The following is a 21,296-nucleotide window of genomic DNA, read 5'->3' on the forward strand; positions in this document are numbered from 1 at the left end:
TTGAATGTCAACCATAATTTAAAAACTAAAAAGATAAAGAGTACTAGTATTGCAGAATTTTTTTAAAGTGAAAGGCAGAAATAAAATCTTAGACCACAGGCATGAGGTCTGCCTTTAATAGTAATACCATATTTTTAAAATCATCATGCTTCAACACTGAATATAGAGTTATAGTCAATTACTGAACTATCTTTAAACTAAGACCTTCAAAGTTCTAGCCCTAATTTAAGACTCTCAGCTAAGAAGAGCAATGAATATGAAATTTACATCGGAAAGACTTTATATGACTATATTTCATAATTTCTCTACCACCACACACAAATTTTTTAACCTTTAGCTTTTTTTACTTACTGAAAATCAAATTACAATTAACAATTTGCAATAAATTACAACATGAAAGCAGAATTTGTTCTACTTAAGATCTACTGAAGTTCATGACATTTTATACAGTAATATTAAGAATATTACCTTCATATGATTCAATTTTTCTCAATCCATTTAACTTTACATATCAGTTAAGTGACATTTTTAAAGGCTTCCATAGTCACTCAATTGTCAGATTTTGTTCTCTATGTATACAGGCATATTTAAATAGGTAACTGAACAATACATAACAATGAAGACTTTTATGTCAGGATTAAAAGTTTTTTAAAATCAATTCCTTTCAATATTTTTACAGAGAACGATACTGAAACCAAAGCAAAGTAGGTTCTCTACTTATAAATCCAGAAAAGCAATTCTACAACTTTAGTTTTCTCTCCTTTTATTCTAGGGTTCTGTTTTTGATGGGGTAAGATAAAAGATAATATACAGAAGCCTGTATCTCAGGACCTGCTGTACGCTACTTGATGGGGCCACACATTCATCCCTTTATTGCCTTACAGTGGAGTCAGTGAGCAACTTAGAAATAGTAAAGTAAGAGCAGTTGGAGTTTGGGGACATGATTCCAAATTAGCAACATATTTTGTTTAAGCCAGTTGGAGTTGAGTGGCTTACTCTACATCCAAGCTGGGACTATACTTTTCAGTATTACTTGTTCAGTGGGATAGCGAGAGATCATCAGCAATGGAAACATGTTGATATATGAGGTCAATTAAAGACTTTTTCAGAGCATGGGGAGCATATTTGTCATTCTCCAACATAATCTATTATCCATCAAATTTTACGTAGCTCATTTTTTGCTCATAACCAACAGATGTTTAATTCACTTCTGGAATCCTAGATGCAAAGTATAACTGTGGCTCTTCAGAAAGGTCCCAGGGTATTATACCCTGACATTCTGTGAGATTTTAAAGGCATGTTTATTTGTACTTTGCAATGGCAAAAAAAAAATTTTTTTAAACCTCACCCAAGGATATTTTTTCATTGCTTTTTAGAAAGAGCAGAAGGGAGGGAGGGGAGAAGAAAAGGAAAGAGAGAGAGGGAGAAGGAGAGGGAGAGGGAGAGGGAGAGGGAGAGGGAGAGAGAGAGAGAGAGAGAGAGAGAGAGAGAGAGAGAGAGAGAGAAAGAAACATCGATGTGAAATAGACACATGGATTGGTTGCCTCCCGCATGCACTCCACCTGGGGCCTGGAATCAAACCTGCAACCCAGGTACATGCCCTTGATTGGGAATTGAACCCCCAACCCTTGGTGTGCAGGCCAAGACTCTAACCACTTAGCACACCAGCCAGGGCAATGGTAAAATGTTTTGACTCAAAATATTATGGTAGCATGATCTAAGCTACTGCTTACGAATTTTTCCAATTTCATATATTCCATATATCTCCAAATTATGGAACTGTACCTACTAATATATTTCCTCTACAATAGATAAATTAAAGCCTCAAAACCTGAAACCTTTCTTCATTTCCTTCATTTTTAATGAATAGTAGGGGGAAATGCTTCACCTTCTGATAACTTTTTTTTATTTCTTTATTGATTAAGTTATTACATACGTGTCCTCATCCCCCCATTAGCCTCCCCCATCCCCCCACTCAACTCTTTATGCACAAAAATAAGTGATCTTCTATGTACTTGGAACCAAAGTCTGAGCTAATTGTTTAAACAAAATCTGGCTGTAAATGTGCTTCTAAAACTATACTGCTAAAACCGTGGCTCTGTTTCACTGGACCGGGTACTGATTGAATTTGTGGTAAAAAATGTAATCATGATCAACAACACTAGCCTTATGCTAATGAGCCTATATTTGAATATTGGTACTAAATCTCTAAGAACCCAGAGCTAAAGAAACTGGTGGTGTATATATGTTTTCAGAAACTGGAACAAATGGTTATAAGCACGAATAAACCCAACAAGGGAAATACATTATAACTCAATTCACAGTCCAGTGAAGTCAGTTAATGACAGTGTGTTGGGTCCAAGCCCCTCTGCCAGGGACTGGACCTCCTTGGACGCCGGGTATTCGACAGAGAAGCCATGAGAAGTTGTGGGTATATAAGAGAGTCTTTATTGTAGCCCAAGCTCTGACAGGAGCTTTTAGACAAAGCAGTTCTTCAAAGTAAAGTCCCATACAGTCGCCATACACCGGCTAGGTAACAATACATCTTTCCTACAAAGTAGCAGTAGGAGCTACACAGGAGCCATCTTTAGAGCTACAGCCTCACTAAGCAGCTGCCTCCCAGCCCCCGTGCCTGCTGCTCAGTAACATACTTTAATAGTAACTTAGACAAAAGAGGCTTCTTGCCAAATAGTGACCTCGCTATTTTGGGTTATAGAAGGGCACGCTTGTGCAGCACACGTACAGTAAGGTAGCTGTGTCCTTGCTTCTTGCACCTGCCTATAGTAACTTAGCCTTGAACACTCCTGATTAGGATTCCCACGCTCAGAGTGGCCTTGAATATCCCGCGCACTCTAGACAGGGTCCTTACACAGTATCACACATTTGGGCAACAGTCTACAATCGCTAAGATTTGTAGAACCCTCCAGAATTCCCTTTTTCTCCAGGAACTGTAAACCTGTTTCATAGGACATTTGGAAAACGTTATTTTGGAAAATGATACTTAAAATTTGATTATAAAATGATGGCACCTTGAAAAGTTTTACCATGGAGGGGGGGGCGGGGCGGGTGGGGAAGAGATATAAAATCTGCCCGGCTGGCATGGCTCAGTAGTGACGGTTCCATTCCCTGTCAGGGCACATGCCTGGGTTGCGGGTTTGATCCCCAGTGTGTCGAATGCAGAGGGCAGCCGATCAATGATCCTCTCTCATCATTGATGTTTCTATCTCTCTCTACCTCTCCCTTCCTCTCTGAAATCAATAAAGATATATTTAAAAAGAAAATATTAGCCCTAACCAGTTGGGCTCAGTGGAAAGAGTGTCGGCCTGCAGACTCAAGGGTCCCAGGTTCCATTCCAGTCAAGGGCATGTACCTTGGTTGCGGGCACATCCCCAGTAGAGAGTATGCAGGAGGCAGCTGATTGATGTTTCTCTCTCATCGATGTTTCTAACTATCCCTCTCCCTTCTTCTCTGTAAAAAAAAAAAAAAATCAATAAAATATATTTTAGAAAGAAAATATTAAATCCTTCAGAAACAAGTTTAAAGAAACCATATCTTTTTTTAAAAAATCACAATGCCAGTATTTTACATTATGTCTCATCAAATTAAAAACCCAGCATTTCAAAACACAATCTCTAGTATTTAGTTGCGGGGTTTATCAGACACACATTTCCATTGAGATTTACATTTTCTTGAGAATCTTGAAATGTAAATTTGGCTACAATTATTCTCCAGGCTACCACTGTACATGAGAACCTGAAGCCAGAGACAAGTGGAGATATGTGTGAGTGTGCACATGTGTGCATCTATAATAAGGAAGGGAAGAATCACATGTATTCAAAGACTTTCAACTAGCTTTCAGCTCAGCTGGAAGAGCCTAATCGGCCTATCTTTGCCTGCCATCAGCGATCTTTTCTCTGTGTTGTTGGCAAACAGGATTAGTCAACTCAATTTTAAGCTGAGAGAAAAGAAAAATGTGGTCATTTATAATATTCAAACATTGGCCTACTCATTCATCAGACTGACTTCGTGCTGCAGTCTTGACCAAGTAGAACCGCCTCCCCTTCAAACACTTCCCTCGCTAGCCTGCTGGAGGAAACAGGCAGTTGCAACTACTTGGTACAATTAATCACAACATTATTTAACAGAGAAAGAGAAGTCACATCAGAACCACTCCTGAGGGAAGTATTTTTCCAGGAAGAGAATTCTAACTACACCTGGCACACCCAAGAGCCCAGTATCACTGTCAAGAGGGAAGCCAAAATGCACTTTAAAAGGGGGGGGGGGGGGCGGGCATATATTTCAAAGTCGAATATCTATGTATATGCATTACACTTCCACATAACGCCTGTAGCACTCTTTCCAGGGGCCTGCTAGAGTCATTTCATACTGAAAACAAGGCGCCCCAGCAGTAGCGGTGTCTGGTAGCCAGAACTTCCTAGATCCCTTCCTGTTATGTCTGGCTACGTACTGTGCTCCATCTGCAGTCCTGTTCCACCTCCCATGTCATGTAACTTTAATGCAGAAATAATGGGGACTAACCCTTATGGGACAACATAAAGCCTCGTTTGCTTCCCTCTTTTCCAGGAGTAAAAGCAAGACTGCTTATCTGCACTGCAGCCTGAACAGATCAGGCCAATGAAACGGACCGTCTTTGAAATATGAAGCCTTGTGTGCAAAGTGAAAGCTCAGAGGCAACCTTTATTTTCTTGCCTGCTAGCTGAAACTGGGTGTTTCAACGCGACTCCCCGAAGCTTAATTATAATTTTAAAATATATCATGAGATTATTACAACCAGCTTTAGCTTTGTACTGAAATACTCAAATTTCCATATATTGTGATTTTTCCCTCTAATGGTTGGGACTGAATTTACAATAAGAGGGAATAAATTACTTTCAATGATAACCTTAACGGATATTTTTAACCTAAAACAAATCATTTCAATAATAATATGAATATGGTATTTTACAAAAGTTAGTGCAAATTTTATCAGCTATGTGCAATCTTGCAAGTAAAATATAAATATTATCCTACCTAATAATAGACAAATATGCAAATTGACCATACCTTCGCTATGCCCGCAATTGGCCAGGAGGCGCGGGGGGGGCGGGACTCGGGGTGGCCAGGGTGGCCGATTGGGCCGGCGGGACGCTGAGCTTGCGTTGCCAGTGGCAGCTCGAGCTCAGCGTCTGCGCCATGGCTGTGCTGCGGCACAGAAGGGGCCTCTGGGGCAGCGAGCTCACGTCCCACCGCGGACCATCAAAAGCGGGGGAGCTGGGTGCCTGTCCGCTCAGGCACCAGGCCTTTCAGAAGGCTTCGCCGCGCCGGAGGCTCCTGAAAGGCCTGGTGCACCAGCGGACAGGCACCCAGCTCCCCCGTGATCGAAAGCGAAAGCGTGTAGGGGACCGTACATGTGCATGATTCAATCATGCACTGGGCCTCTAGTTTATTAATAATAGTTTGTTAATAACCCAAATTCTAATTTGACTAGTTTACTTTATGTTATTAAGCTAATCACATACTTCTGTTAAAATATTTCTCATGTAAGTGCATTTTCACCTTCCAAATACTATGCAACTAAGGTTGTTGGCATCACCAAAACTTTGAGTAAATATTGCCATTATTTTAAAGTACTTATATATTTATTATTAATGAATTAACATTGTTATCTAACATTTACCTTAAAATAGCTAATATGAAGATAAACCACCAAATAAAGTCTGTGTCTAGGAGGAAAATAATCAAAGTAGAAGATTCTTTCTTTTTATATATTTTTTTAAATTATTTTTTAATATATATTTATTTACTTATTTCAGAGAGGGAGAGGGTGAGAGAGAGATAGAAACATCAATGATGAGAGAGAATCATTGATCGGCTGCCCACAACCCAGGCATGTGCCCTTGACTAGAATCGAACCCAGGACCCTTCAGTCCACAGGCTGACACTCTATCCACTGAGCCAAATCAGCTAGGGCAGAAGATTTTTTATAGTGCCTGTCATTTATCCTAATATTGTATAATTCAAAGATAAGTGCTCGAACCTGTCTCTCAAAGAGCTCAAAATCCACTAGAGGACTCAAAGGAACAAACTTAATGAAATTCACATTAGGGTCAGTTTTACTGTAGACTCATAAACAAAGGTTTGGAGGAATACAAAATGGGTTAACAATTCACACTGACCCGGACAAGTTCAAGGGATCAGACCGGGATGGCATTCCCCCATAAATTCTAAACAAGACAACAAATAGGCCCACAGAAGAGCACGCCTGGCATGCTGACCAGAGACAGAGGTGGGTTTGTTGGGGCACAGAGAAAACAGACAATTTAGAACTCTGTGGCAAACACCTTGTGTCCCTTATTATTTCTTCATTTTAGTAAAATACGATAACAGAGCATACAGGTAAATCACCAGTCACTTGAAGAAATCATTTGTCAATGATGTGATTTTTTTTTTTTAAGAGTCATGGACCTTCATTCTTTCTCATGACTCTGCTGAATGACAAGTCTCTATGGGAGGAAACATGTAGTATACTCTCCATAGTCAGATCAAGGAAATGAATCATCCTTAAAGAGGTTTCTATAGTTAAAATAGCAGTCCATAGAATGAAATACTGCCATTTGCAACAACACCAATGGACCTTGAGAATATTATGCTAAGTGAAATAAGTCAGTCAGAAAAGACTAAGAACCATATGATTTCACTCATACGTGGGATTTAAGACTAAAACTCGTGGACACAAACAGCAGTGTGGTGGTTGTCAGAGGGAAGAGGGTCGGGGGTGAGTGGGGTCTTCATATATGGTGACAGGAGAAGATCTGAGTTTGGGAGGTGGGCACACAGTGCAATATGCAGGTCCTATAACATAGACACCCACACCTGAAGCCTGTATGATTATATTAACCAATGTCACCCCCCCAAATTTAAAACAATAGCAGTTTATAAAAACAGTTAATTCATGTTATAATACCAACTCAATTCACTGACCACATTTCAGTTCAGAAATTCATTTAGTTCTAAATTATTTTTCTTACCTACCTTCAGGACTTCGATCTACCCATCAGAGGCAATGCAGAAAGGGTTAGGGGAGAAAGAATGCAACAAATTACTTATGGTAAAATTACAACACAAATTTAATACATATCTGCTTAAAAATATAAATTAATTTTTTTAAGATTCTCACTGATGATTTAAATTGCTCTCCAATAAAAATGAGTTAAGGTTAATCCACAATTGATGAGTAAAACATGAATAAATGAAATCTAACAATATATCTGCACATCCATTCTCAGAAGTCCATGGGGGTGTGCTATTCCAGTGCAAAAGTAGCAAAAAGAGATAAAGATATACGATATAGCCAAATCACAAACCAAACCAAGTATATAAATGGCATCAAGAGCATTAAATGCATTGTTGGGAAAACAGTTGCATGAAAGACCAAATACATAATCATAATATTTCCAGTTAGTCTTGCTTATATTATCATTTCAGCAGTAGATACCACTATGCTGTAATGTCTTTGGGTAAGTGGGAGCTTGTCTTGCCATTCTTTTACTTCTATCGACTTTTTTTACTTTAATTTCTAATATACTTTCAACCAATTAATGCTATGCTCTTTTGTTTAGCAATAATTTATAGCTTTTTAAATTTTGTCTATAGAAAAGCATAATAGCTAAAAATGGTACATGCAACAATAAGCTCACAGACTTATTTTACAACTTTATAATATATTTTATAATATATTTTATCCACTTTGAAAATGTACTAAAGTTATAAAATCAACTCAGAGCATAAAATTGTCAATACATAAGCCTGAAAATTCCCTTAGGCAAAATAAAAACTACAATAATTATTAAAAACATTGCTAAAATAAGCAAAGTGGGCATCAGTAGAAAGGAAAAAAATAAGAAAACTGCATAGAAATATTTTTAAAATGTAACATTGCTGAAATACCTTATTATCAGTTACACTACATTTAACCTTATTTTTGGCTAAATGACAAAAAGCAATGACGAATTCTCTTCTACCAATCAAATGTCAAACTGTTACTATGAGAAATTAACTATACAAGAAAAATATATAAAATTGATTGACTCAATTAAATTAAAACATAATAATTGAATCTCAACTGGACTAAAGATAACCTTTTCTCCTTTTTTTCCAGCTTTATTGAGATATTATTGACATATGTAAGTTTAAGGTACACAATGTGATGAGTTGATACACATATATATTGCAAAAAGATTACCACTATAAAATTAGTTAATATCTCCTTCTCGTCATATAATTATCATTTTTTGTGGTGATAACATTTGAGATCTACTCTCTTAGCAACTTTCAAGCATATCATACAGTACTGTACATTATAGTCATCACACTATACATTTAGACAACCCCCCACCCAGAACTTACTCATTCTAGAAGTATGAATCCTTTGACTAACATCTTCCCCTTTTACACACCTCCCCCGACCTTTGGCAACCATCATTTCATTAAAGATAACCTTTTTAATCTAAAGAGAGGTTGTTGTTTTTAAATACAGATCAAATTATACTAGGTCTGCTCTTAAACTGACGAAAGGGTAATAAGTCACTAAAACAATATCTAAAACTCTGAATACTAATCTAATGTTAGACTAACCCATAATAGTCTTTCATTTAGTCAGACTAGGTTTTTCTCTTTAGTTCAAATAGATAAAGTATGACTATATACCATTCTTCTAGTGAGAGTAAAAGTATATCATACTTACTATTAACTGAAAACATAGAATCAAACATTATGTATAGAAATCCACTAAATAGACTTACCACTAATCCTACATAATAAAATGGTAATATGTAAATTACCATCACTCCGCTACGCCCACGATTGGGCCAGCAGGAGGCGCAGGGGGCGGGACTTAGGGTGGCCGGGGTAGCTGATTGGGCCAGCAGGACGCTGAGCTCGCGGCGCCAGTGGCGCCGCGAGCTCAGCGTCTGTGTCATGGCTGCCCCGGAGGCTTTCGGAAGGCCTGGTGCACCGGCGGACAGCCAGCCAGCCGGCTCCCCCGCGATCAAAAGCCAAAGCGGGGGAGCTGTCTGTCTGTCTGCGCCGGCGCAAGGCCTTCCGAAAGCCTCCACCGCGCTGGAGGCTTTCGGAAGGCCTGGGGCACCGGCGGACAGACACACAGCCGGCTCCCCCGCGATCAAAAGCCAAAGCGGGGGAGCTGTCTGTCTGTCTGCGCAGACGCAAGGCCTTCCGAAAGCCTCCGCGGAGCTGGAGGCTTTCGGAAGGCCTGGGGCACCGGCGGACAGACACACAGCCGGCTCCCCCGCGATCAAAAGCCAAAGCGGGGGAGCTGTCTGTCTGTCTGCGCCGGCGCAAGGCCTTCCGAAAGCCCCTCCGCTGCGCTGGAGGCTTTCGGAAGGCCTGGGGCACCGGCGGACAGACACACAGCCGGCTCCCCCGCGATCAAAAGCCAAAGCGGGGGAGCTGTCTGTCTGTCTGCGCCGGCGCAAGGCCTTCCGAAAGCCTCCACCGCGCTGGAGGCTTTCGGAAGGCCTGGGGCACCGGCGGACAGACACACAGCCGGCTCCCCCGCGATCAAAAGCCAAAGCGGGGGAGCTGTCTGTCTGTCTGCGCAGACGCAAGGCCTTCCGAAAGCCTCCGCGGAGCTGGAGGCTTTCGGAAGGCCTGGGGCACCGGCGGACAGACACACAGCCGGCTCCCCCGCGATCAAAAGCCAAAGCGGGGGAGCTGTCTGTCTGTCTGCGCCGGCGCAAGGCCTTCCGAAAGCCCCTCCGCTGCGCTGGAGGCTTTCGGAAGGCCTGGGGCACCGGCGGACAGACACACAGCCGGCTCCCCCGCGATCAAAAGCCAAAGCGGGGGAGCTGTCTGTCTGTCTGCGCAGGCGCAAGGCCTTCCGAAAGCCTCCGCCGCGCTGGAGGCTTTCGGAAGGCCTGGGGCACCGGCGGACAGACACACAGCCGGCTCCCCCGCGATCAAAAGCCAAAGCGGGGGAGCTGTCTGTCTGTCTGCGCAGACGCAAGGCCTTCCGAAAGCCTCCGCCGCGCGGGAGGCTTTCGGAAGGCCTGGGGCACCAGCGGACAGACAGCCAGCTGGTCCACCAGGTGCATGATTAAATCATGCACTGGGCCTCTAGTTATTTATAATACATTAACATAACTTGGACATACAATTTTATTTAACACTAGAAAAGAATATTTTTGCATTTAATAATATTTTACAACGTGTTTCCCCATCTTACCACTTAAACATTTCACTCATAACTACAAGTGCAAAGGAGTGATTAGTCTTGTTTACCTGTTGGTCTGGCATAAGAAACAACAGCATTTCCTTCCAATTCAGGTGGTGCATAACTTCCTTTCAGAAAAACAGAAAAGGCCACTGTTCTAGTCATCTCTGGTGCTATAAGCAATATGAAAAGTAATGGAAGTTACATAATTATGGACAGTGATTATTAACAGCCGCTCAAATTAGGCCTATATTGTATGCCAGCTACTGTCCTAAGCACTTCACATGGGTTAATTCACTTAATCCTCACAATGACCCTATAAAGGTGGGTGGTATTATTGTCCCCATTCCTTTCTTTTTTGTTATTTTTGTTGGGGGGTTGGGGAGAGAGTGTGCAGGAGGAAACTGGCTAGAGAGAGTAAGAGGCCTGCCCAAGGTCATATAGCTAAGACACAGCTGGGAACTGACTTCAGAGAAGGGTGCCGAACACTCTACACTACCGCTTCTCTTTGCTCAGTGAGCAGGCAGCATGGACAGGGACAAGGGCACACAAAAGGGCAGGAGACTGTGGGAGTGGGGAACAGCACTTTATCGTGGTCAGGACAAGACTGCAGGGGAAATCCCAGGAGGGGACTGGACGTGATGGAACTACAACTATAGAGACAGCAGATGGCACATAGCCTTCTGTAATCACGCATTTGATCTCCAACCTGCGTTAGAAAGCCCTTAACAGGTTTGTAACTGGAAAAATCAATTGTTCAGAATGTGTTTTAAAAAGATAAATTGAAAGTATTGTAAAAATTTAGAAAATAGCCCAGCCGGTGTAGCTCAGTGGTTGAGCATCGACATATGAACCAGAAGGTCACAGGTTCGATTCCTGGTCAGGGCACACGCCCAGGCTGTGAGCTCGAACCCCAGTGGGGGGCATGCAAGAGGCAGCCAACCAATGATTCAATGATTCTTTCTCATCATTGATGTTTCTACTTCTCCCTTCTTCTCTGAAATCAATAAAAATACTTTTAAAAAAATAAAAATTAGAAAATAAAATGAGAATCCAATTGTTAGGTATCACGTCCAAGGCTACTTCGGCCATTCAACCATTCCTTCACTCATTCAATGAATAATTTACTGAGTTCCCACTATCTAACCGACATTCAGGTAAGAGTTGGTTATACAAAGGTTCCTTCACTCATTCAATGAATAATTGACTGCGTTCCCACTACCTAATCGACATTCAGGTAAGAGTTGGTTATACAAAGGTTCCTTCACTCATTCAATGAATAATTTACTGAGTTCCCACTACCTAACCGACATTCAGGTAAGAGTTGGTTATACAAAGGCAAAAAAGAGCGAGATGTCCTTGACTTCGTGAATAAGACATAGGCTCCCCAGCTAAATTGTGGCAGGAAACAAAGAAAGATAATTCAGAAATCACTTTAACAGAATCAGTGACAACTCAGATGTGAGTGGGAGCGGATAAGAGATTCTATGCCGAGTAAGAGTGGCCCTACTTTAGGCATTATTGCAGATACCTTACATAGATTCATTTTTTTCATTAAATCCTCAAGACAGCCCTACAAGAAAGACATCATTATCCCTTTCTGGAGATTTAAAAAAAAAACGGAGGCTCCAAGTAATTACTAAGGTAGTTTGCCCAAGGTTACACATAGAGTGAGAGTCAGGGCCAGGATTCAAATTCCGGCCAGACTCCAAAGTCAATATTCTTTCTTCAAACATTACTGATTCAATAAATAGCTCACTAGAGAAACACTAATAAAGAAAGCCTTCCAAATTACAGTGTTTAAGTACAATTACAGGTCCACCTAGTTAAGGAAAGCCCATGGAAATCTGTAATTACTTCAGACTCAACAACCATTCATTGAATGTCCATGCTTGATGCTTAGAAGGAAAACACCATAAGCCAAACAACACAAAGCATTAATTTCAGGAAGATACCAGTCTCACGATTCAGACAAGAAATATATCCATGAAATGAACACAGTAATAAAAAAAATTTAATTTAAAAAAAAAAAGACAACCTCAAACTATGATAGACTTTAAGCCAAAACCAAGCACTCACCGGTAAATTCAAAAGTGAATTGGTCACGTGACAATACCAAAGGTGGCTGCACGTAGACTGATAATTTGGCTTTTTGCAATGCCACTCGATTCTGCAGTGTGACCTAAGAAAACAGAAATTGTTAGTAACTAAAAATTATACTCTACCCAAATTAATAAACTATCACAACTACTTAAAAATCACTACAAGTAATTAGGAAACAACATCTGAAAAAAAAAAGAGAAGCTACAAAACATAAGATGTAACGTAAGTGGTAGACTGAAGCGTCCTACTCAGTTAGAGACTGGCCCTGGAGTTAAACAGACTTTCCTCCAAAGAAGACACAGGGAAGGCCAAAAAGCACATGAAAAAAATGCTCAATATCTTTAACCGCTACAAAATACAAATTCAAACCACAATGAGCTACTACTACACAGCCACTAGAATGCTAGAATCAAAAGGTCAGATAAAATAGGTGCTAGAAAGAACGTGGAGAAATTAGAACCCTTGTATATTCTGATGGGGATGTAAAATAGTACAGCCACACACAAAGTCTAACAGTTTCTTTAAAGATTAAACATAAATTTACCATAAAATCTCACAATTCCACATCAAGAGAAATGAAAACATATGTTCATGCAAAAACTTGTACACAAAGGTTCAAACCAGCATTATTCATAAATATCCAAAAGTAGAAACAACCCAAATGTCCATCAACTGATGACTGGGTAAACAAAATACAGTATATCCATACAATGAAATACTAATCGGTAATAAAAAGAAATGAAGTGCTGACACATGCTACCACATGGACAAACCTTAAAAGTAGTATGCTAAGTAAAAGGAGCTCGACACAAAGAAACACATATTGTATGATTTCATTTATATGAAATGTCCAGAATAGGCAAATCTATAAGGACAGATATAGACTTGTAGTTGCTGAGGGATGGAGAGGGGTTATGAGGGAGGAGTGGGAGAGAAGGGAGCAGGAAGTGACAGCTAATAGGAATGGGGCCATTTTTAAGGGGAATGAAAATGTTTTCAAATTAAATTATGGTGATAGTTCAACAACTCTACAAATATGCTAAAAACCACTGAATTATGTACTTTTAATGAGTAAATTGTATAGTATCTAAATTACATCTCAATAAAGCTATTAAAAATGTTCTACCATTATCCAGGTGATTACTTTGTAAGTTATATAAATGCCTAATCACTGTGCTGTACACCTGAAACTAATATATTGTATGTCAAATATAATTAAATTTTTTTTCATTTTAATTAATTTTTCTAATTTAAATTTTTAACTTAAAAATGTTCTATCAAAAGAAAAAAAAAGTATCTGCCCTCAATGGCTGATAAATAATTACATCATGAAATATTATATGTGTTCATTCTTCTTTCCATATAGATGTGGCATCATGAATTATTTATCTTATCCAGTATCAGTATATTACATTGTACACAAGTCAATTATTCTCTAAAGATTTCCTTACTTTGCCCAGCCAATGTAGCTCAGTGATTGAGCGTCGACCTATGAACCAGATGGTCACAGTTCGATTCTCAGTCAGGGCACATGCCCAGATTTCAAGCTCGATCCTCAGGGTGAGAAGTGAAGAAGGCAGCCAATCAATGATTCTCTCTCATCATTGATGTTTCTAGCTCTCTCTCCCTCTCCCTTCCTCTCTGAAAACATTAAAAAATATATATTTAATAAAAAAGACTTCCTTACTTTTCCTTAAGGAAAGTAGTCTTGAAATTTCTCTTAAGTAAAAGACTTGTATCACCTATTCCTTAATTATATATATACATACATACATATAATAGAGAAACCATATACAGCAATATACAACTGGCCCACAAACATTATATATATACTAGAGGCCCAGTGCACGGATTCGTGCACCAGTGGGGTCCCCCGGCCTGGCCTGTGCCCTCTCACAATCTGGGACCCCTTGGGGGATGTCAGAAAACTTGTGCGCATATTCGGCCTGATCCCCGCATGCCAGGCCGAGGGACGCCACTGGTGCACGAATCCATGTACCAGGCCTCTAGTATGCATATCAGATCTTTGGTTAATCTCTTCCCGCACTCCCCCTCCCCCCTTCCCTCTAAGATTCATCAGTTTGTTCCATGTTTCCATGCTTGTTTATTGAGCGTCTGCCCCCTGGTGGTCAGTAAGTGTCATAGCTACCAGTTGAATGGTCAAACAGTCACTTAGGCTTTTATATATATAGATAATCAGATTCAGTAAATATCCTGAATTAATTTTAAACAATGTGGATATTTGTACAACTTAAAAATAAGTCAAACATGAAATTTTGACTTGCACAGAAAAAAATTTTAAAGGACAACTATTGATACAGATAAATACAATAAACACAGCAAATGAACAATGAACCCTCAGTTGTTACTTTATCAGAACTGGGAATACATGAGGGGAATCTGCATCCCACGAACAAAGCTTCCTCAGTGACGTCTGACCATTGTAAACCTACTGCCTTTTCAGTCAAACCCTGATGGCAATTATGAGAAGAAACCAGATATGCACCACAGACAACATTCTTTCAAAGAGCTAGTCCCCTGGACAAATGGAACACAATCTAAATATTTTCTATTAATAATAATACAATGCTAGCCTATACATATATTTTTTAATTACACTGATAACCATTAGCAGCTTTCTATATTCATAGAACCATGCTAATAAATTATTTATGTGCATTATCTTATTTATTATTTACAACATGGTGAAACAGCTACTATTACTATATGCCATTTTATAGAAAAGAAAACTGTGGCTCAGAGAGGCTAAATAATTCGCCCAGGGCCATTCTGTTTGTAAGTGGAGGAACCACAGTTTAACTTCTGGCTGCCAGAATCCAGAGACCATGCTCTTAATCAACTGGGGCTAAGTCTCAAAACAACTCTGCACATGAACAAGTGCCCCCATTTTACAATTTAAAGACAGAGCTTCAGAGAAGCTAAGTGCGTGCCCAAGACCATCAAGCCAGTATGTGCAAGAGAGCTGAAGACTCGGTTTTGAAAGTGGACATGAACAATCTTGGAAGCAGTCGTGGGCCATGTGTAGGAGAGCAGACACACTGACTGCCTGACCTGGCCACGTGAACTCAGACCAAGGTCACACAGCTTTTCATTGTCACAAAAGTGTCTGCATTTGGTTTAGAGGCACAACCGTGAGAGCTCTCCTGCATGGACTTACAGAACCCCAACAATGGCGAGGCCCTTTCCAAAGTGAATCAAGGAGATGTGGGACGAAAATAACTACAGGAACAAAGAAGAGCTGTGTTTGAGCCAAAAAAAGAGTTAAAGACTTGGCTAGATCGTAAACTTCATATTTTAAGAGAAAAATAATTATAGAATATTAAGGGGAAAGTATAAAACATTAATACAAGAATTTTCCATGCTCTTTTCTGCTCCTAACAAAATGAAATATGATCCTTAGGAAACAGAATACTGAATTTTTATCCTCGGTGTATAACCAGGACCCAAAGGCCAGGTCTGAACAAACCACTCTCCCATCAGGCACACATACTCAAGGTAGCCACATCTTCGCTCACGTGGAACGGATGGAAACATTTTCTCAATTAACAGGATTTATTATGATGGAAACGTGCATGCTTATATATCTTGGCTGCTGTTGTTATAAAAGGCTAGAAGGGGAGATTTATAGCAGAAATGTGTATAGAAACTGTCAGAGCGAATCAGGAGGGCATTGTGTCTGCTGCGGAAGTCCGGCTGACCGTGTACAGCCCTGTGCGGTGCCTTCTTTGTCCTGCTCTTCAATAAGGAGCGTTAGGAATGGCTTAGTCGTTCTCAAACGCAGTAACCCCGCCAGGGAAGGAGACTTTCCCGGTAGAGTCACGCCAGCATTTGGAGGTGGCTATTCCACCTGAGAGCCGAAGAGCGGCCTGGGACAGAAAGGTGTGTTTCCTTACAGCCATCAGCAGTAGCTGGGGGCGGAAATTAGCATGAGCAATGTTATCTGGTTGAGGTACAAGACTTTTCTGCAATTTATAGTGTGTGCCTGAGTTATTATGTGTATGTGTCTGAACAGTATCAGTAGATAGACATGAAAAGGGTTTCCCCACACAAGTCTATAGATCATTCCTGGAACTCTGAAGGGTTTCTTTTTTCTTAAGTGTTTGATTTCTTGCCACTAATGCTTTTCCAGACTCAGAAGTATTAATGAGATAGAGCCTTTGATTGAATAGGGGAGGGAGACTGGGGAAAGACCACCCTTGTTTCCAGTGGCAAGAATCCAAAAAAATTAGCTTAGGAAACTGTTAAAAGATTGGGCTCCCTTCAACTTCTACCACAGAGCCCCACGCTAGGGCCACCCGCTGGGCCCAGAGTAAGCGAACACAATTGGTAGAGCCTGGTACCCTGTCAAGCTCCTCCAAGGACAGCAACCCATAATCTAAGAAAATATGAGGCCCTGTCCAAGTTTTGACTGAGCGAATCGCCAAGATCCACAACTTTCCCTGGCTCCAAGCTCTGGGCAGTGATAAATATTGTCAGCTTAATAATGTGCTGACTGATTACCACACTTTAATCTAAATGCCTTAAGAGGGTTCTACATTTGAGTCCTAGTCTAAAATTCTACAATGACGGGACTAAAAATTTTAACCAAAACCACATCCTTCTTATTCTATTTTTTTCAGGACTATCAATTTGTCACTACTCTACTTTGTGGCTTCTTCATTTAATATTTTCTTGCTATAAATACACCTCTTTAAAGCTAATATTATGGCAGATAGATGGCTGGGAATTCTTTTTAAAACACATATATAGTCATTCCTAGAAGAAAGCTATTATTACCATGCACATAATTCCTTAGTATATATATGATGCGTCAATCAACTGGTTGGTCTATGTGATGACACAATTCCTTTAGCATATTCAAAATGCTAATTGTTTCTAGAAAAAAAGACCCTGGATCATACAGCACATTTAAATAATGGTAGGAGCCGAGACCGGTTTGGCTCAGTGGATAGAGCGTCGGCCTGCGGACTCAAGGGTCCCAGGTTCGATTCCGGTCAGGGGCATGTACCTTGGCTGCGGGCACATCCCCGGTGGGGGGTGTGCAGGAGGCAGCTGATCGATGATTCTCTCTCATCGATGTTTCTAGCTCTCTATCCCTCTCTCTTCCTCTCTGTAAAAAATAAATAAATAAATAAATAATGGTAGGAATAAGTCATAACAATTGTTTCTATTATGTACATATTGCTATGAATGCAATTATCGGTTTCATATTTGTAGAAAGCAATGAAGGTTAGCAATTCACCACCCAAGGCTGAGGAAAGCATACAAATCCCAAGTGTTTGCTTGACATTTCCATTGGCTGTTAAAGGGTGACAAACGTGATGAAAGGCACACTATCCTGTGCACATCACAGTCTAGGACCATTGTACAATACCTTCACTGTGACTGAAGGGACAAGGTCAGTTCCCACTTCAACATCAGGAGCTTGCTGTAAACACACAGAAGGAAGGAAGGAAACAATGGCTTCAATATTACATGCCAACACACACTTCTCACCACCGAAATCGGGAACCAACTGCAAAGACTCATCACTCCGATGACAGACTGGAAGAGTCCATGTGACTTTTCAGATGTCTTCATCTAGAAAGTCATCAGCTAATATTCAAACACCCCCTCCCCCCCTTTAAGAAAGATCACAGGTCTTATTACCAAGCTCTATTGCCAAATTTATTTGAATGTTGAAACGAATTAATTCTATTAACTCATTCTTTATATTACACAGAAGACGGCCTCCTTGTATTTCCCAGATAAACATTATGCCATTCTTTTAGGCCCTTTTATTTTTTAACTTCCAAAGGTACTTTATTCTTATTAGTAATATGACTATGTATCTAAGATATGTAACTAATAATAAAAAGATTGAGTGGCCTTATACCTAGAAAATAAAAGTATGAGTGTGATTGTTTTTTTCACCAGCTTATATCAAACTAGTTCACTCTTTGAGCATCAGCCCAGGCTACCTGGTTCTACTTCTTAAGAAATTCAGAGTATTGTATAATAGAGCAAACATTTTCTTATAACATTTTTATGTATTTTATTTTTTAGAGTGGAAGATGGAGAGAGAAAAATTCTCACTCTGTGACAGAATAAAACAGAGGGAGGACATATTTTTTAGTAATACTCATATGAATTCCTGGGGAACAATTAAGGTCCTAAATCTGTATCCAACCAATGAATAGATCAACTGTACTTTAACTTAACCTACTTGGAATCTTTTCACTAAGAAAAACTAAGCCACATCTAAGCCATGGGGATTGCTATGATATAATGGGCATCAGCATAATTAAGAGTTGGAGATTCATATTATATTTATGACTCCATAAAAACCATATATAAACTCAAATCCAACTCCTCAATCAAGAAGATAGGATAGCAATGCTTGCCGCCTCTATAAAAGACCCCATTCTAATATAAATTATATTATGTTTTCAGATGTGTACTTTCATATTAATGATTCAAAATAAAATATTAAGCCAGGCTTTTGGGGATAGTATTACTTAAAACCCAGGAAATGTTTTACATTTAGCTGTCTAAGTGTCTAGAAAAGAAACAAACATCTCCTGTTTCCTGCTCTTTTCAATCCATTGTCTGAACACCTCAGTACTTCAAGTCACCCTTTGGGAAATAAGACTACAGTCAGAGAGAAATGGCTTTACAAAGACACCACAGCACCATAGCCACATAAATCGTTGGGCTAATGTTTTCCAATGGAATGAATACGATACTCTCAAGAATCTCTTATGAAGGAAAAAAAGAATGAGACAAGGAAAATGAAGCTGAAAGAGACACCTAGTTAAAAGGAAACAGCACTCCAGGTTGCCAACAGGGAAATATACATTACAATCTAGTGCTAGTACCTAAAGCCTTTTCCTTCAAAGATCAAAAGTTGCCAAAGAACAGAGAGGGAATTCCTCATTCCAAATAGCCCATGTTTAAGAGAACCTAAAAAAAAATTATGTAAGTCACCCAAAGGAAAAAAAGAATCATTCCCAAGGCAAGAAAATGTGTGTACATTTGTCAGCTAACTAAGCAGAAGTGTTCCACCAGACTACACCCTTCAGGTGGAGTGAGGAATGGTGTGTGCTGAGCGGCCAGTGTTAAAACAGTGCCTCCACTATGTGACCAGCTGGGTGAATGTTTCTTTCATATGGAGTCCTATTTTTTTTAAGTGTACCCAATTTACTATACTATAGCAATGTTAACGTGATTTTTATCACAACCTGGGTTGGCTGTTATACTAAAATTAATCTCGGAAAACTTATGACAACTACTGACTCTATTATGCTCTGATACCTAGATATTAAAGTCATTTCCTAGGCAAAATTATATAATTACTAGAGGCCCGATGCACAAAATTCATGCAAGAGTAGGCCTTCCTTCCCCTGGCTGCAGGCATCGGCTTCCCTCTGGCACCCAGGACCCGGGCTTCCCTCGCATCTCCGGCTTCGTCCAGAAGGTCGTCTGAAAGAATGTCCAGTCTAAGTAGCATTTTATGCTTTTATTATTATAGATATGACACAAATACGGTAAAACCAGTGAATTCGATCACTGTCTAAATTGATCAGCTTTTGGTATGGACACATAAAAACTTAATAGACTTTGCCCAAACAGCAGGCAGTGAGACATAACCAGTCAGAATCTAACAAGTGATTACAGAAGACTAAACAAGGAGATGGGGTAACATAACCAAGGACAGTCCCCCTTTCATCCTTCTTGTTTCTCAGCTTTATTCATTCACTCAGAGCAAGTATCTACTAAGCACCCATGTAAGATAGGCACCCATATAAGATAGTGCTGTTTCCTTTTAACTAGGTGTCTCTTTCAGCTTCATTTTCCTTGTCTCATTCTTTTTTTCCTTCATAAGAGATTCTTGAAAGTATCGTATTCATTCCATTGGAAAACATTAGCCCAACGCTTTATGTGGCTATGGTGCTGTGGTGTCTTTGTAAAGCCATTTCTCTCTGACTGTAGTCTTATTTCCCAAAGGGTGACTTGTAGCAGTGAACTACACAAGTAGTGAAACATAGATGGTGGCGATGGTGGTCCTAGTGGTGGTGGTGATGGTGGTGGTGGTGGTGATTATAATGCTGGAAGATCTAAAATGTAATTTTATGATGATGATGCTGGCTAATTATCCTAACAATTCAACAAAGGAGATTCTATTATTTTTCTCATTTTACAGATGAGAAAATTGAGACTAAGAAAAATAAAATAACTTGCCATGGGTCACACAGACAAAAATTGGTGGGGGGCGGGGAGGAGAAGGGAGGGAATAATTCCTGGCCCAACTGTTTACTCTTAAATTACACACAGATACCCCATCACAACCACCATAATGTATTAAAGATTGTAAATTATCAAACCCTGAGCTAGACCTTTCATAAACATTTTTTCATTGAACCTTCAACAAACATCTTGCGGGGTCAGTATTATCCATCTGGATTAGAATTAAAGTTAAACTTTAAAAAAAAGTAGATTCAGAATAATAGTGAGAACTCTTTCTACTGTTCCCCGCCCCCTTTTGTAGGCAGATATCTGCCTAGAAACTCCTTACTGCACCCAAGCGGCTGGAGATGTTTATTTCCAGAAAATAACAAAGATTGTAAGTTGTTATCCTCCCTAACGCTTCTATTTGAAGGCCTATCATTTAAGCCAATAAATTCTGACCCCAATTTAGCAGAGTCCCCACTCTCACCAACCCTTTCAACGTCTGCAAAGACACCTACAGACACGGAGTCCAAGTTAGGAGAAACCACGGCGGAAATTTTCAAGTCATCTTCTCTCTCAGTCATGGGCCAAACACCTATAATTTGAAAAAGAAAGAAAGAAAGAAATTATTTAAAAAATATATTTAATCATAAAGTAAAACCTGCTTTATAGTTTTTAAGGGTTATCTATACCATGTATCCAAAACAACCATAAACATACACATTGAAGAAACGAA

The 21,296-nt window shown here is 39.9% G+C and overlaps 1 protein-coding gene across 2 annotated transcripts in view; it reads right to left on the reverse strand.

Moving 5' to 3' along the window:
- BBS9 (Bardet-Biedl syndrome 9) overlaps nt 1-21,296 on the reverse strand; it is a 324,045-nt gene that overhangs the window by 171,689 nt on the left and 131,060 nt on the right. For both annotated transcript variants that reach the window (XM_079785508.1, XM_079785507.1), the window contains exons 11-15: nt 21,079-21,155; nt 17,727-17,780; nt 12,308-12,410; nt 10,297-10,401; nt 7,033-7,047 (exon numbers count right to left, since the gene is read on the reverse strand). In XM_079785508.1, the coding sequence (XP_079641634.1) occupies nt 7,033-7,047; nt 10,297-10,401; nt 12,308-12,410; nt 17,727-17,780; nt 21,079-21,155 (354 nt within the window). The remainder of the gene's footprint in view (nt 1-7,032; nt 7,048-10,296; nt 10,402-12,307; nt 12,411-17,726; nt 17,781-21,078; nt 21,156-21,296) is intronic.

Source organism: Cnephaeus nilssonii, assembly GCF_951640355.1.
Source record: "Cnephaeus nilssonii genome assembly, chromosome: 12".
Taxonomy (NCBI): domain Eukaryota; kingdom Metazoa; phylum Chordata; class Mammalia; order Chiroptera; family Vespertilionidae; genus Cnephaeus; species Cnephaeus nilssonii.